The sequence below is a fragment of the Anomaloglossus baeobatrachus genome (genome assembly GCF_048569485.1).
Source record: "Anomaloglossus baeobatrachus isolate aAnoBae1 chromosome 7 unlocalized genomic scaffold, aAnoBae1.hap1 SUPER_7_unloc_3, whole genome shotgun sequence".
Classification (NCBI taxonomy): Eukaryota; Metazoa; Chordata; class Amphibia; order Anura; family Aromobatidae; genus Anomaloglossus; species Anomaloglossus baeobatrachus.
The window spans coordinates 518,849-536,391 of NW_027441817.1; the positions used below are offsets into that span (position 1 = coordinate 518,849).

At 47.5% G+C, this 17,543-nt stretch overlaps 2 protein-coding genes across 2 annotated transcripts; both read left to right on the forward strand.

Moving 5' to 3' along the window:
- The first annotated feature begins 4,329 nt into the window (after nucleotides 1–4,329).
- Nucleotides 4,330–5,211, forward strand: LOC142259424 (taste receptor type 2 member 40-like). Its single transcript, XM_075331836.1, has one exon. The coding sequence runs from the start codon at nucleotides 4,330–4,332 to the stop codon at nucleotides 5,209–5,211; it is 882 nt and encodes a 293-aa protein (XP_075187951.1).
- Nucleotides 5,212–15,621: 10,410 nt separating this feature from the next.
- On the forward strand, nucleotides 15,622–16,518 carry LOC142259425 (taste receptor type 2 member 140-like). Its single transcript, XM_075331837.1, has one exon. It carries the CDS (start codon nucleotides 15,622–15,624, stop codon nucleotides 16,516–16,518), a length of 897 nt encoding a protein of 298 aa, XP_075187952.1.
- The last annotated feature ends 1,025 nt before the right edge of the window (nucleotides 16,519–17,543 follow it).

A 17,543-nucleotide genomic window follows, 5' to 3' on the forward strand; every position in this document is an offset into this window, starting at 1 on the left:
GTCTGTGGTCTTCAGGACATCTCCTGCCTGCCAGCCATTTCCAATATCACACCCACCTGTCTGTGGTCTTCAGGACATCTCCTGCCTGCCAGCCATTTCCAATATCACACCCACCTGTCTGTGGTCTTCAGGATGTCTCCTGCCTGCCAGCCATTTCCAATATCACACCCACCTGTCTGTGGTCTTCAGGACATCTCCTGCCTGCCAGCCATTTCCAATATCACACCCACCTGTCTGTGGTCTTCAGTACGTGTCCTGCCTGCCAGCCATTTCCAATATCACACCCACCTGTCTGTGGTCTTCAGGACATCTCCTGCCTGCCAGCAATTTCCAATATCACACCCACCTGTCTTTGGTTTTCAGGATGTATCCTGCCTGCCAGCCATTTCCAATATCACACCTACCTGTCTGTGGTCTTCAGGACATCTCCTGCCTGCCAGCCATTTCCAATATCACACCCACCTGTCTGTGGTCTTCAGGATGTCTCCTGCCTGCCAGCCATTTCCAATATCACACCTACCTGTCTGTGGTCTTCAGGACATCTCCTGCCTGCCAGCCATTTCCAATATCACACCCACCTGTCTTTGGTTTTCAGGATGTCTCCTGCCTGCCAGCCATTTCCAATATCACACCCACCTGTCTGTGGTCTTCAGGATGTCTCCTGCCTGCCAGCCATTTCCAATATCGCACCCACCTGTCTTTGGTTTTCAGGATGTCTCCTGCCTGCCAGCCATTTCCAATATCACACCTACCTGTCTGTGGTCTTCAGGACATCTCCTGCCTGCCAGCCATTTCCAATATCACACCCACCTGTCTGTGGTCTTCAGGACATCTCCTGCCTGCCAGCCATTTCCAATATCACACCCACCTGTCTGTGGTCTTCAGGAGATCTCCTGCCTGCCAGCCATTTCCAATATCACACCCACCTGTCTGTGGTCTTCAGGATGTCTCCTGCCTGCCAGCCATTTCCAATATCACACCCACCTGTCTGTGGTCTTCAGGATGTCTCCTGCCTGCCAGCCATTTCCAATATCACACCCACGTGTCTGTGGTCTTCAGGATGTCTCCTGCCTGCCAGCCATTTCCAATATCACACCCACCTGTCTGTGGTCTTCAGGATGTCTCCTGCCTGCCAGCCATTTCCAATATCACACCCACCTGTCTGTGGTCTTCAGGACGTGTCCTGTCTGCCAGCCATTTCCAATATCACACCCACGTGTCTGTGGTCTTCAGGACATCGCCTGCCTGCCAGCCATTTCCAATATCACACCCACCTGTCTGTGGTCTTCAGGATATCTCATGCCTGCCAGCCATTTCCAATATCACACCCACCTGTCTGTGGTGTTCAGGACGTGTCCTGCCTGCCAGCCATTTCCAATATCACACCCACCTGTCTGTGGTCTTCAGGACATCGCCTGCCTGCCAGCCATTTCCAATATCACACCCACCTGTCTGTGGTCTTCAGGATGTCTCCTGCCTGACAGCCATTTCCAATATCACACCCACCTGTCTGTGGTCTTCAGGATGTCTCCTGCCTGCCAGCCATTTCCAATATCACACCCACCTGTCTGTGGTCTTCAGGATGTATCCTGTCTGCCAGCCATTTCCAATATCACACCTACCTGTCTGTGGTCTTCAGGACATCTCCTGCCTGCCAGCCATTTCCAATATCACACCCACCTGTCTGTGGTCTTCAGGATGTCTCCTGCCTGACAGCCATTTCCAATATCATACCCACCTGTCTGTGGTCTTCAGGATGTCTCCTGCCTGCCAGCCATTTCCAATATCACACCCACCTGTCTGTGGTCTTCAGGACATCTCCTGCCTGCCAGCCATTTCCAATATCACACCCACCTGTCTGTCGTCTTCAGGATGTCTCCTGCCTGACAGCCATTTCCAATATCACACCTACCTGTCTGTGGTCTTCAGGATGTCTCCTGCCTGCCAGCCATTTCCAATATCACACCCACTTGTCTGTGGTCTCCTGGACGTGTCCTGCCTGCCAGCCATTTCCAATATCGCACCCACCTGTCTGTGGTCTTCAGGACATCTCCTGCCTGCCAGCCATTTCCAATATCACACCCACCTGTCTGTCGTCTTCAGGATGTCTCCTGCCTGACAGCCATTTCCAATATCACACCTACCTGTCTGTGGTCTTCAGGATGTCTCCTGCCTGCCAGCCATTTCCAATATCACACCCACTTGTCTGTGGTCTCCTGGACGTGTCCTGCCTGCCAGCCATTTCCAATATCGCACCCACCTGTCTGTGGTCTTCAGGACATCTCCTGCCTGCCAGCCATTTCCAATATCACACCCACCTGTCTGTCGTCTTCAGGATGTCTCCTGCCTGACAGCCATTTCCAATATCACACCCACCTGTCTGTGGTCTTCAGGATGTCTCCTGCATTCCAGCCATTTCCAATATCACACCCACCTGTCTGTCGTCTTCAGGATGTCTCCTGCCTGCCAGCCATTTCCAATATCACACCCACCTGTCTGTGGTCTTCAGGACATCTCCTGCCTGCCAGCCATTTCCAATATCACACCCACCTGTCTGTCGTCTTCAGGATGTCTCCTGCCTGACAGCCATTTCCAATATCATACCTACCTGTCTGTGGTCTTCAGGATGTCTCCTGCCTGCCAGCCATTTCCAATATCACACCCACCTGTCTGTGGTCTTCAGGATGTCTCCTGCATTCCAGCCATTTCCAATATCACACCCACCTGTCTGTGGTCTTCAGGATGTCTCCTGCCTGCCAGCCATTTCCAATATCACACCCACCTGTCTGTGGTCTTCAGGATGTCTCCTGCCTGCTAGCCATTTCCAATATCAGACCCACTTGTCTTTGGTCTTCTGGACATCTACTGCCTGTGAGCGGTTTCCAATATCACACCCACCTCTTGGTGGTCTTCTGTATGTCTACTGCTTGCCAGCAATTTCCAATATAATACCACACCCACCTGTCTGTGGTCTTCAGGACATTTTCCTATCTGCCTGTGATCTCCAATCCCTCAGCTATCCATGCATGTCTCACCCGTCTTCTTCACCAACGCCTGTGTCCTTAGGCTTGGAGGTTCCACCTCACCAGGTGATCCTAACAGCATGAGCCAAACAGAGACAATGAGAGCTTCTTTTTAGTCACCATTTAGCCGCTATCCTTAGGAATAGCTGTAGTAGTACAGTAGATTACTCTGCCTCAAACAGTATGCAGTAAGAAATATACCCGTGTGTCCCCGAAAATAAGACAGGCTCTTATATTATTTTTTTGCTCTGAAAGATCGCGGGAGGCTTATTTACAGGGGACATCTTCTTTAACAAAAAAAAAAATCAACAGTTATTCAAATATAATCATATTGTATTCTGGCAATATCATAATTCAAAGCCATGAGTGTAACACGTGTGTGTGTGTGTATCTATCAATCTATCCATCCATCATGTGTCCATCCACACACACACACCAGCCTGTCTGCTCTCCAGCTTTAGATTCCTGCAATTAAGAGACAGTTTGGTAACAACTTAAGGCCGCTTTACACGCTAAAGCGATGTCATTGGGGTCACGGAATTCATGACGCACATCCGGCCGCGCTAGCGATGTCGTTGCGTGTGACACCTACGTGCGATTGAAAATCGTCGCAAACACGTGCAAAATCGCTAATCAGTGACATGCCCCCCCTATTCCCAATTATCATTGGTGCTGCAGGTACGATGTAGCTCGTCATTCCTGCGGCACCACACATCGTTATGTGTGACACCGCAGGAACGAGGAACCTCACCTTACCTGTGGCCGCCGACAATGCAGAAGGAAGGAGGTGGGCGGGATGTTACGTCCCACTCATCTCCGCCCCTCCGCTTCGATTGGGTGGCCGCTTAGTGACGTTGCTGTGACGCCGAGCTAACCGCCCCCTTAGAAAGGAGGCGGTTCGCCGGTCACAGCGACGTCGCTAGGCAGGTAAGTAGTGTGACGGGTCCGCGTCACCGCGTAACCCTAACCTTTCTCCTCTATGGTCCCTTATTAAGGCTTCTCCTTTCTTCCTATCCCTGTTACTGTTTTTATTTCTTATTCAGCAGTGAAGAAGCAAAAATTATACAAAACATCCTGAGCAGTAAAACCCGGCAGCTGGCGGCAGGAACATTTGCTTAGTAAATTAATGAAAGGCGGCCTTCTTCCCGTCAGTTTCAGACGTTGCACAGATTTGCACAGATTTCCATTGGTCTCGTGGTGGTAACTCTTCCCCATCCTCCGATCAGTGTGGTTGCACATTGTGGAGCTCCTGTGCTTCGCTCTGCATAGAAGTAGGCAAATCAGAACAGCACCTGTGAGTGTGAACATGGACTCCATGTACCAGTTGGTGCTTGACGTCATCTCATGGCTCTCCGGAGTCTTCCTAAACTCTTCCGTAGTCACTATGTACTTCAGAGACTGGAGAATGAAGGAGCGCTTCAGTGTGTGTGATCGAATGTTCCTCTTCATGGCCCTCAACAACATCACCCTCCAATGTTACCTTTGTTATGACACTTCATTGTTCCTTTTTCTGAGATGTAACCAGGTTAATAATTATATTTATCAACTTATTTTTGGCTATGTTTTTATTTATGGCAATTTTTGGCACACGGCTTGGCTGTCGTTGTACTATTGCCTGAAAGTGGTCAACCCAACACATGACCTCATATCTCAGTTCAGGAAGAAGTTGTCCTCGGCTGTCATCCACGTGCTCGTAGCTACGCTGGTGGGATTAGTCTTCATCAATCTGCCATTTATTTGGACAATGTCGTTCAGAAAACCTCAGAATGGGACCAGTGCGAAAACGTGTTTCTTCCTGATGAATTTTCAGTACATTTACTTCAATGTTGGTCTTGGCTGCTACCTCCCATTTATCATGAATGTCATCTGCATTCAGATCACTGTGGGGTCTCTCTTGAGGCACATGTGGAGGATGAGGCGCAATGCTTCCCACTCCATCACATCCCCTCACCTCCAGGGATACGTCCGAGCTTCCAGGACAATGATCTTACAGCTTCTACTCAACAGCTTCATCTTCCCGTCAGTGGCGGGCATGTTCCTCTCATCATTTGACTTTAGTTATGTTAGTAATATCATTTTCTGGATCGCCCTCCTGCTCTATCCCACTGCCCAGGCTTTCACTTTAATCCTGGGAAATTCCAAATTACATAGAAGATTCTTTAGACAATGCACCTCCTCAAAAGAATAACACTTTACACCTTGTGGAGTGAAGCCACCAAGATACCAATCAGCTCCAGACCATAGATGGAACCACATGGAGATAGTGGGACAAGAGGCTGAAACAGAAACATTCCAGAGACTTTTATAATGTCCATGGTTTGGTGGTAATAACGTGTAATCGCGATGTGGATGGTGGCTTGGCCTTCTCATGTTGCATGTCTGTCTCATCCATGTTCCTCAGAGCGGTGGCTTTGTCTCCTCTTTGACTATGTAAGATTTGTGTCCCTGACGCTGAAAGCAATGTTTTTAATTTCCATAGAGCAAAGTTTTATAATTACCTCCCTGTGGTTCCAACAGACATAGTCTCGGATCCATCAGCGCTGTCGGATTGGAGACGTTTCTCTTTATATATATATATATATATATATATATATATATATATATATATATATATATATATATAGGGGAGTGCGGCCCCTACTAAGGATGTTACTTCACTGTGACTTTCACATTGTGTTGTACTGTGGCTTTAATAGATTGGCTCACAAGCAGAGCATAGTGGTATGGCCCAGATCTCCCCCGGCTGCTGGAGCTGACTTAGTCAGATCGGTGAGAAGTGGGAGAGAAGCGGGAAGTGGCACAGTGTGGATTCCAGGACGTGCTGAGGAATGGAGATATAGGAGAGTCGGTATCCGGCCTGCAGAGTTCCTTGCCTGAGGAGCCCAGCTGTAGAGCAAATTGGGGAAACGAAATCCTGCTTCGCCCTCCTGGAGTGAAGTGCGCCCCACCATACCGACAAGCCCCAGAGCGGACCAGTCCTGCGGACAGAGCCGGGAATGAGTACCCGGGTATGGCAGTGAGGGAACCAGTACAGGCCTCCATAGTGAGAGTGCAGTATCCGCACAGTTCCTTTAGAGGAGGCCAGCCAGGTTAGTGGATAGAGTAGGATTGATTAATGTTGTATATGTGCATATATTGCTATTTGAACTTGTATTGCTTACTGTACTAGTTGTGGCGACCTGGGCCGCCCTAGCTATAATATATACTGTTGTATCTGGAGTTGTCCCTTTTGCCCCTATCCCACCACTGCTCTGCAGCTTACATTTGTTACCCTGATAAATAAACTTCTTTCTTGGTTTACTCGTTAAAGCCTGCTTTACATGTTACGATTCCGCATACGATATCGTATGCGATGTGACCCGCCCCCATCGTATGTGCGGCACGGTCAATTTGTTGAATGTGCCGCACATACGAGTAACCCCCGTCACACGCACTTACCCGTCCATACGACCTCGATGTGGGCGGCGGACGTCCACTTCCTGGAGTGGGAGGGACGTTCGTTGTGACATCGACATCACGCGGCAGCCGGCCAATAGAAGCGGAGGGGCGGAGATGAGCAGGACGTAAACATCCCGCCCACCTCCTTCCTTCCGCCTTGCCGGCCAGGAGCCGCAGGACGCAGGTAAGATCTGTTCATCGTTCCCACGGTGTCACACACAGCGATGTGCGCTATCCCGGGTACGATGAACAACCTGACGTTCAATTCCTCAGGAATGAACGACGTGCGTGCGAGGAACGTTTTACCGTTCAATCGCATGTAGCTGTCACACACTGCAATGTACCCTACAATGCCGGATGTGCGTCACTTACGACGTGACCCCGCCGACACATCGTAAGGTACATTGCTGCGTGTAAAGCCCGCTTTAGTCTGTCTGATCCCGTGACTTTCTCTGCAGAGTGGAAGGCCCTTGCTCCATCGCTTCATATATACGATATCCAATATAGATGTCATGTGCCACCAGCCTGGAATCAAATCAATCCAGTGGTGTCTTTATGACTTGCCCACCAGGGCCGTTGGTGGGGGGGCGCTCGGAACCGGGCCGCGGTTCTGCTTTGGGAGGTTACGGCGGCTGGGCCTGACTCCGTGACCCTGGCGGTGTCGTTTAAATGAGCGATATTTACAGGGGGAAAACAAGCTAAGGAGGTCCTGTCAGCAGGTTATAAACAGTGCTGAGGTCAAGCTAAAACGCACTGGTGAGCTGGGAACTGACAAATGACTGGACGTCCTAAAAAACTGTTTAAAAGAACTGAAGTCCTCAGTGGTTGATACCTTTTAATGGCAACTGAATACCTGTATCAAAATGGACGTCCTATGAAGACACCAGTGATGAATCATTGCAGAATCCTTTCCATTTTGAAGAAAGCCATTCACAACATCCTCCAAGTGAGGACCTCTCTCCAGGAAGTCAGTGCATCAGGATCTAAGCCCACCATAAAGAGAAGATGTCATGAGACCAAATGCCAAGGGGTCACCACAAGGAGCAAATACAGAGGAGTCACCACAAGGAGCAAATACAGAGGAGACACCACAAGGAGCAAATACAGAGGAGTCCCCACAAGGAGCAAATACAGAGGAGTCACCACAAGGAGCAAATACAGAGGAGTCACCACAAGGAGCAAATACAGAGGAGTCACCACAAGGAGCAAATACAGAGGAGTCACCACAAGGAGCAAATACAGAGGGGTCACCACAAGGAGCAAATACAGAGGAGTCACCACAAGGAGCAAATACAGAGGAGACACCACAAGGAGCAAATACAGAGGAGTCCCCACAAGGAGCAAATACAGAGGAGTCACCACAAGGAGCAAATACAGAGGAGTCACCACAAGAAGCAAATACAGAGGAGACACCACAAGGAGCAAATACAGAGGAGTCACCACAAGGAGCAAATACAGAGGAGTCACCACAAGGAGCAAATACAGAGGAGTCACCACAAGGAGCAAATACAGAGGAGTCACCACAAGAAGCAAATACAGAGGAGACACCACAAGGAGCAAATACAGAGGAGTCACCACAAGGAGCAAATACAGAGGAGTCACCACAAGGAGCAAATACAGAGGAGTCACCACAAGGGGCAAATACAGAGGAGTCACCACAAGGAGCAAATACAGAGGAGTCACCACAAGGAGCAAATACAGAGGGGTCACCACAAGGAGCAAATACAGAGGAGTCACCACAAGGAGCAAATACAGAGGAGTCACCACAAGGAGCAAATACAGGAGTCACCACAAGGAGCAAATACAGAGGAGTCACCACAAGGTGCAAATACAGAGGAGTCACCACAAGGGGCAAATACAGAGGAGTCACCACAAGGAGCAAATACAGAGGAGTCACCACAAGGTGCAAATACAGAGGGGTCACCACAAGGAGCAAATACAGAGGAGTCACCACAAGGAGCAAATACAGAGGAGTCACCACAAGGTGCAAATACAGAGGAGTCACCACAAGGAGCAAATACAGAGGAGTCACCACAAGGAGCAAATACAGAGGAGTCACCACAAGGAGCAAATACAGAGGAGTCACCACAAGGAGCAAATACAGAGGAGTCACCACAAGGAGCAAATACAGAGGGGTCACCACAAGGAGAAAATACAGAGGGGTCACCACAAGGAGGAAATACAGAGGGGTCACCACAAGGAGCAAATACAGAGGAGTCACCTCAAGGTGCAAATACAGAGGAGTCACCTCAAGGTGCAAATACAGAGGAGTCACCACAAGGAGCAAATACAGAGGAGTCACCACAAGGAGCAAATACAGAGGAGTCACCACAAGGAGCAAATACAGAGGAGTCACCACAAGGGGCAAATACAGAGGAGTCACCACAAGGGGCAAATACAGAGGAGTCACCACAAGAAGCAAATACAGAGGGGTCACCACAAGGTGCAAATACAGAAGAGTCACCACAAGGAGCAAATACAGAGGAGTCACCACAAGGAGCAAATACAGAGGAGTCACCACAAGGAGCAAATACAGAGGAGACACCACAAGGAGCAAATACAGAGGAGTCACCACAAGGAGCAAATACAGAGGAGTCACCACAAGGAGCAAATACAGAGGGGTCACCACAAGGAGCAAATACAGAGGAGTCACCACAAGGAGCAAATACAGAGGAGTCACCTCAAGGTGCAAATACAGAGGAGTCACCACAAGGAGCAAATACAGAGGGGTCACCACAAGGGGCAAATACAGAGGGGTCACCACAAGGAGCAAATACAGAGGGGTCACCACAAGGAGCAAATACAGAGGGGTCACCACAAGGAGCAAATACAGAGGGGTCACCACAAGGAGCAAATACAGAGGGGTCACCACAAGGAGCAAATACAGAGGGGTCACCACAAGGTGCAAATACAGAGGAGTCACCACAAGGAGCAAATACAGAGGAGTCACCACAAGGTGCAAATACAAAGAGTCACCACAAGGTGCAATTACAGAGGAGTCACCACAAGGTGCAAATACAGAGGGGTCACCACAAGGAGCAAATACAGAGGAGTCACCACAAGGAGCAAATACAGAGGGGTCACCACAAGGAGCAAATACAGAGGGGTCACCACAAGGTGCAAATACAGAGGAGTCACCACAAGGAGCAAATACAGAGGGGTCACCACAAGGAGCAAATACAGAGGAGTCACCTCAAGGTGCAAATACAGAGGAGTCACCACAAGGAGCAAATACAGAGGGGTCACCACAAGGAGCAAATACAGAGGAGTCACCACAAGGAGCAAATACAGAGGGGTCACCACAAGGAGCAAATACAGAGGGGTCACCACAAGGTGCAAATACAGAGGAGTCACCACAAGGAGCAAATACAGAGGAGTCCCCACAAGGAGGAAATACAGAGGAGTCACTACAAGGAGCATATACAGAGGAGTCACCACAAGGAGCAAATACAGAGGAGTCACCACAAGGAGCAAATACAGAGGGGTCACCACAAGGAGCAAATACAGAGGGGTCACCACAAGGAGCAAATACAGAGGGGTCACCACAAGGAGCAAATACAGAGGGGTCACCACAAGGTGCAAATACAGAGGAGTCACCACAAGGAGCAAATACAGAGGGGTCACCACAAGGAGCAAATACAGAGGAGTCACCACAAGGAGCAAATACAGAGGAGTCACCTCAAGGTGCAAATACAGAGGAGTCACCACAAGGAGCAAATACAGAGGGGTCACCACAAGGGGCAAATACAGAGGGGTCACCACAAGGGGCAAATACAGAGGAGTCACCACAAGGAGCAAATACAGAGGGGTCACCACAAGGTGCAAATACAGAGGAGTCACCACAAGGAGCAAATACAGAGGGGTCACCACAAGGAGCAAATACAGAGGGGTCACCACAAGGAGCAAATACAGAGGGGTCACCACAAGGTGCAAATACAGAGGAGTCACCACAAGGAGCAAATACAGAGGGGTCACCACAAGGAGCAAATACAGAGGGGTCACCACAAGAAGCAAATACAGAGGGGTCACCACAAGCAAACAAAAAAGAAACAACTGAAGTCACCGCAGTTAAGGCGATAAAACTTCACACCGCAGGAGACCAGCAATAGAGACGTCCTTGGCCACGTGTTCCCTACTCAAGGAATTTCTATGGTTTGAAGGTATAAGGCGGCTTTCACACTATGTTTTTTTAACATGCGTCGTGAACGTTTTTTTTAACGCAAAAACGGATCCAGTACAAATGCGTTTTCATTTCAATGCATTTGCAAAGGACTCGCGTCAACATGCGTTCATATGCATTTGCGTGCGTTATAGTAAGGATCCAGCGACTTGCAGTTTTTTTTACTTTTTTCAAAAACTCTACTTGTAGCGTTTTGAGCTGCGTCCAAATACTGCAAATTGCTGGATCCTGACTATACTGCACGCAAACGCATGTGAACGCTGGCATGCTGATAGACAGGATCCTGCTTGCTCTATTGAGCATGCCCAGAAACCAGCCTCGGGTGATCAGTCCCTCTCTCCCCCTCCCTCTCTCCCCCTCCCTCCCTCTCTCTCTCTCTCCCCCCCTCTCTCTCCTCTCTCCCGTGCCTGAGAGCGGCGGACGCTCGTAAGCAAAGTAAATATCGGGTAACCAAGCAAAGCGCTTCGCTTAGTTACCCGATGTTTACCTTGGTTACGTGTGCAGGGAGCAGGCAGCCCGGCTCCTAGCAGCTGCGGAGGCTCGTAACCAAGGTAAATATCGGGTAGCCAAGCACAAGCAAAGCGCTTCGCTTAGTTACCCGATGTTTACCTTGGTTACGAGCCTCCATAGCTGTCAGATGCCGGCTCCCAGTCTCTCGTGTTTAGTTCCCCTCACTCCCAATCACATGACTCCAATGCCCGCCCATAAACTTCAAGTGACAGGATCCTGCAAAATAACACATGCGTTTTTGTTTGTAAAACAGGATCCACTTTTACAGCAAAAAACGTTCATGACGCATGTTAGGCTGGTTTCACACTACGTCTTTTTAACATCCGCTGAAAACGTTTTTTTAGCGGAAGTACGGATCCCGCTTTTATAGCAAATAACGTATGCAAACGCATATGTTATTTTGCAGGATCCTGCACTGGAGTCATGTGATCGGGAGTGAGGGGAACTAGACTGGGAGGAGAGAGAGAGAGAGAGAGAGAGAGACCCAAGACTGGTTCTGGGCATGCTCAGTATAAAAGCAGGATCCTGTCTATCAGCATGCAGCGTTCAACCGGGTTTGCGTGCGTTATAGTCAGGATCCAGCAATTTGAAGTATTCCGACGGAGCTCAAAAACGCTACATGTTGCGTTTTTGAAACATGTCAAAATAACGCAAAAGGACGGATCCTGCGTCTAACGGACGCAAACGCATGCAAACGCAGGTGGACGCGAGTCCATTGAAAATGCATTGCAGTGAAAACGGATTTGCACAGGATCCGTACTTCCGTTAAAAAAACGTTTTTAACGGATGTTAAAAAGACGTAGTGTGAAACCAGCCTAAAAAAAAACTTAGTGTGAAAGCCGCTTAACTCATTTGTTGGTCATTGACAAAGGCCATGTTCTGGGCCAAAACGTCTGATGCACTAAGACTGAATGTTTAATACATTTTACAGGTTTTTCACTTTAATCTGGGAGAGTCCACGAAGTCCACGAAGACGAAGGAGACTTCAGTTGTTGCTGCAAAGGATTCTCTACAAAAGGTTAAAATCGCCATTTTATTTATGGGAAAGTCACTTTCTCCAGTTACTTCTGAGCCCTGAAATGAGGAGACTTTGTAGAGAAATGGCTGCAATTCTTACACGTTTCACGGGAGATTCTTGGTTTACTCTTATAATCAGACCTGAAGTCTCCACTTCAATTGCATCTCAGTTGTTTCATTTTAAATCTAATATATAAAGCTGAATGTGTGTGTGTGTGTGTGTGTGTGTATGTGTGTATATATATATATATATATATGTGTGTGTGTGTGTGTGTGTGTATGTGTATATATATATATGTGTGTGTGTGTGTGTGTGTGTGTGTATGTGTGTATATATATATATATATATATATGTGTGTGTGTGTGTGTGTGTGTGTGTGTGTGTATGTGTATATATATATATGTGTGTGTGTGTGTGTGTGTGTGTGTCCGGGATTGGTATCTGCACCGTCGCAGCTACAGCCACAGAATTTTGCACACTCACACTTTTGGACCCCAAGAGCGTCATAGGCTTTGTTTTGAGGGGAAATTTTAACCCCGCGCTTTACAGTTATTCACCAAAAAACCTGCCTCATTAAAGCGAATGGAGCTGGGAGCCACAGTGCAGCCAGAACTTCAGAAGAATGCGCAGCCACGCCCTTAAATGGAATGTTGGCATGTCACAATGCAGCCAGGGAAAGAGACAGACACAGACAGGGAAAGAGGCAGACACAGACAGCGTAAGAGACAGACACAGACAAAGAGGCAATGGGGAGATAAGGTATGCACACCAGTGACTATGTAAGGGGAATACATGGAATAGCAGAAACTGCTGTGTGAATACTGACTTGAAAAATCCAATAGCTATATGAAGAGTGAAAATGTGAAAAAGGAAATCTGCATTACTGCCATGAACATATGAATCAAGAGAAATTTAGCTACTGAATTGATCAATGCAATAGAGCCCCAACACTACGCCAAAGTATTTCTCTACGTTGGGGTCCCTAGCTTGTGTGTGTCCTCTCATGCAGTTAAAAAACTTACCGTGTATGGGAAGCTGAGACCCAGGCTATTTATGCGTATGATATGGATTGGCAATAGGTGTGCGTGGGGAGGGTTCACAAACGAAAAACTACTAACAATAATGAATAACGTTTGGAACACCATTCTAAGTCTGAACTGGGTGCAAAAAACCTAAAAAAACATCACTATGGGGAGATAAGGTATGCACACCAGTGACTATGTAAGGGGAATACATGGAATAGCAGAAACTGCTGTGTGAATACTGACTTGAAAAATCCAATAGCTATATGAAGAGTGAAAATGTGAAAAATGGAATCTGCATTACTGCCATGAACATATGAATCAAATAGCCTGGGTCTCAGCTTCCCATACACGGTAAGTTTTTTAACTGCATGAGAGGACACACACTAGCTCGGGACCCCAACGTAGAGAAATACTTTGGCGTAGTGTTGGGGCTCTATTGCATTGATCAATTCAGTAGCTAAATTTCTCTTGATTCATATGTTCATGGCAGTAATGCAGATTCCATTTTTCACATTCTCACTCTTACATATAGCTATTGGATTTTTCAAGTCAGTATTCACACAGCAGTTTCTGCTATTCCATGTATTCCCCTTACATAGTCACTGGTGTGCATACCTTATCTCCCCATAGTGATGTTTTTTTAGTTTTTTTGCACCCAGTTCAGACTTAGAATGGTGTTCCAAACGTTATTCGTTATTGACAGACAAAGAGGCAGACTGACAGGGAAAGAGAGGGAAAGAGAGAGACAGGTTAAGAGACAGACACAGACAGGTAAAGAGACAAACACAGACAAAGAGACGGAGACAGACACAGGGAAACAGACAGGGTAAGAAAGGGAAAGAGACAGACAGGGTAAGAGACAGACAAAGACAGGTAAAGAGACGGACAAAGAGACAGACATAGGGAAAGAGACAGACAGGGAAAGAGAGGGAAAGAGACAGACAGAGTAAAAGGGAGACAAAGACAGTTAAAGAGACAGACACAGGGAAAGAGACAGACAGGGAAAGAGAGGGAAAGAGACAGACAGGGAAAGTGACAGAGATATACAGACAGGGAAAGAGATAGACAGAAAGGGAAAGAGATTGAGACAGACGGAGAAAGAGACAGAGACAGTTGGAGACAGACAGGGAAAGAGACAGACAGACAAAGAGATAGAGAGAGAGACAGAGAGATATATACAGAGGGGGAGACAGACATTATAATTACATTTATATCTATTTGTTTTGTGGTGTTTGTGTGCAGAATACATTTTTGTTAATACATTCTATTTTGTTAACAGCAGTTATTAACCCGGGCGAAGCCGGGTAGTACAGCTAGTAAAAAATAAAGACCTGCAGAGCTGAAATCATGAAGATTTGTTCACTGGCCAAAAATTTCTGACCGCAACAGTACAAATATATATTATGTAGGGGGACGGGTGCAGACATTCGCTTTGGGGATGTCCCTCTGATCCTCTCAGACTCTAGTAATGCCCCTGGAAGCAGACAATATCTGCTTTCAGTCTTCGTTCTGCGCCACCTTCTGAATTGTCTGGATGGGGTACAATATGTCAACATTTACCCTTTTTTGTCTTCCAGCTCCAGTAATTAATGAATCTCTTTGTATTCTGTGAAGAATCCCTGTCCCTTTCTTCCATGTGATATGTGATGGTGAGGCGTCACAGCTCTTGTCATGCAGCAGTAATCAGATACGTCTCACATTTGCATCGCTTACCCGATCCATCCTCATTGCTGTACACCATTAATCGTTATGATCTGTTCCATCACAACACAGGTGTCCACAGCTCCTATCACCTCAGGCCAGGACAGACCGTGTCATAGCTACTCTCACCTCAGGCCGGGGCAAACCGTGTCATAGCTACTCTCACCTCAGGTCGAGGCAGATCGTGTCCACAGCTCCTCTCACTTCAGGCTGGGACAAACCGTGTATACAGCTCGGAGCTCCTCTCACCTAAGACTGTGTCCACAGCTCTTCTCACCTTAGTTCGGGACAGACCGTGTCCACAGCTCTTCTCACCTCAGGCCGGGACAAACAGTGTCTACAGGTCCTCTTCCCTCAGGCCGGGACAAACAGTGTCCACAGCTCCTCTCACCTCAGGCTGGGACCAACCTTGTCCACAGCTCCTCTCACTTCAGACCGGGGCAGATCGTGTTCACAGCTCCTCTCACCTCAGACCAGAGTAGATCGTGTCTACAGCTCCTCTCACTTCAGGCTGGGGCAGACCGTGTCCAAAGCTTCTCTCACCTCAGGCCGAGACAGACCGTGTCCACAGCTTCTCTCAAGTCAGGCCAGGACAAACTGTGTCCACATCTTCTCTCACCTCAGACCGGAGTAGACCGTGTTCACAGCTCCTGTCACATCAAGCCAGGGCAGACCTCATCCACAGCTCCTTTCACCTCCGGCCGTGGCAGAACGTGAAAGGGCAGAATGCCATTTCTGGAGATATTACATATTCTCATCACCATCGTTATGTTAATTCCAGGAACCGCTCTGAACTCCTTCATTGCCTCCATGTATGTTACTCACTCAAGAAAGAAACAACGCCTGACTACCTGTGAGCAGATCGTCCTGTCCACGGCTCTCACTGACCTGGTCCTCCAGTGGTTCTCCGTTTTCATCAATCTAATGTTTTCTGTGTTTTCTAGACTTCCACACATCGGGATCATCTATTTGTATTTATCTGTGTTCTTCTTCTGTATGAGCTACTTCTTCTTCTGGAACACAGCCTGGCTCTCCATCCAATACTGTCTGAAGCTCTCCAACTTCTCCACTCCTTTGACGAATTGGGTGAAGGTCCAGTTTTCCTCTTCTATAACACAAATCATCTCTGCCTCATTAATTTGGGTCTTTGTTGTCAGTTTTCCAGTTTGTTGTACAGTAACCTTGGTTATCGACAGCACGACTAATTCCACAAGTCCAGAGGTAAACTACTATTGCCTGACACTGAACATCCTTCTCGGCTGTGTTCTCCCATTCATTAGTACTCTCGTCTGTATCGGGCTCAGTGTAATATATCTCATAAGACACGTGTGGAGGATCAAAACAAGTGAGTCCAACGTCAGTTATTCTCCTCGTGTCAGTGGCCATGTCCGAGCGATCAGGTCCATGGTCCTTCAAGTGATCCTGAACACGGTCCTACAGATGGCCATTACTGGCAACATTGCCTCCTCCTTCAACCTGGCCTTATTCAGACCCAAGGACATCTTTAGTGTCCTCTTTAAGCTGACCATTCTGACATATCCATCTGTGGAAGCGCTAACCTTAATCCTAGGGAATCCGACATTAAAGAAGAGATTTTTGCAAAAGCTAGCCGTCCTCTCCTAAGATAGGAACAATTTATCTATTAATCTATTATCTATCTATTATCTACAGAACCTGTTTCCCCCTAAAAAAGACCTACCCTGAAAATAAGCTCTAGTAGGATTTGGGGGGCTTTTTTTGAGTATGCTTAAAATATCAGTCAAATAAAGGGGAAATGGTAGGCTGACCACTCCTGGAAATGGAACCACAGACCGGGACTGGTGGCTGGCAACCACCAATGAGAGTCCAAAAGGAAGAAAAGAGAAAACATCAGAAGAATGGACCACAGGATTTTTTTCTCTTTTCTTCCCTTTGGACTTAAAATATAAGACGTACTCTAAAAATAAGCCATAGTTGGTGGTCCATAAACGATCAGGTGCACAGCGGAGATTGCGGGCAAACAGTGCGATCCCATGATGTAAAGGTGTGTAATTGTGCAGGAGACACATAAATGTCTATATATCGAGTAGTTAGAACAGACCATAATATATAGTAATGTGTATATAACAAGTATCCCTACATTATATATAGATCAATTGAGAGAGAATGAAATTTATATCCCCCCCCAAAAATCTAATCTAAATATATAAATATCTTTCACAGACATGACGTTATCACGGCATCTAAAGGGAACATAAATCTCCATTCGTACAGGCAGACAGGAGCTTATTAGGTGGATGGCTTGCATGTGGGCAGTGACACACTATTGCTGACAGGGGACGAGACCCTGTACACCAATATTATACATGGTGATGGTCTCTGCGCCACAAACATTTTGTCAACACAACCAGCAGTCCACCTGCGGTTAGTGAATTAGTATTGCGTCTACTGAGCTTTCTTTAACCCATAATTTTTTTTATTTTCAAGGGGTCCTTTTACCTGCATCTCCAGGGCACTGCAATGGGGGTATCCTTTGCCCCATCATATGCTGTGGGAGAAGGACCTCTTGTCAGATCGGGAGTTGTCGATGAACTATGTCCTATTCTGGGCACGATACATCGATGATATATTCCTGATCTGGCAGGGATCAGAAAACAGTCTCCATAGGT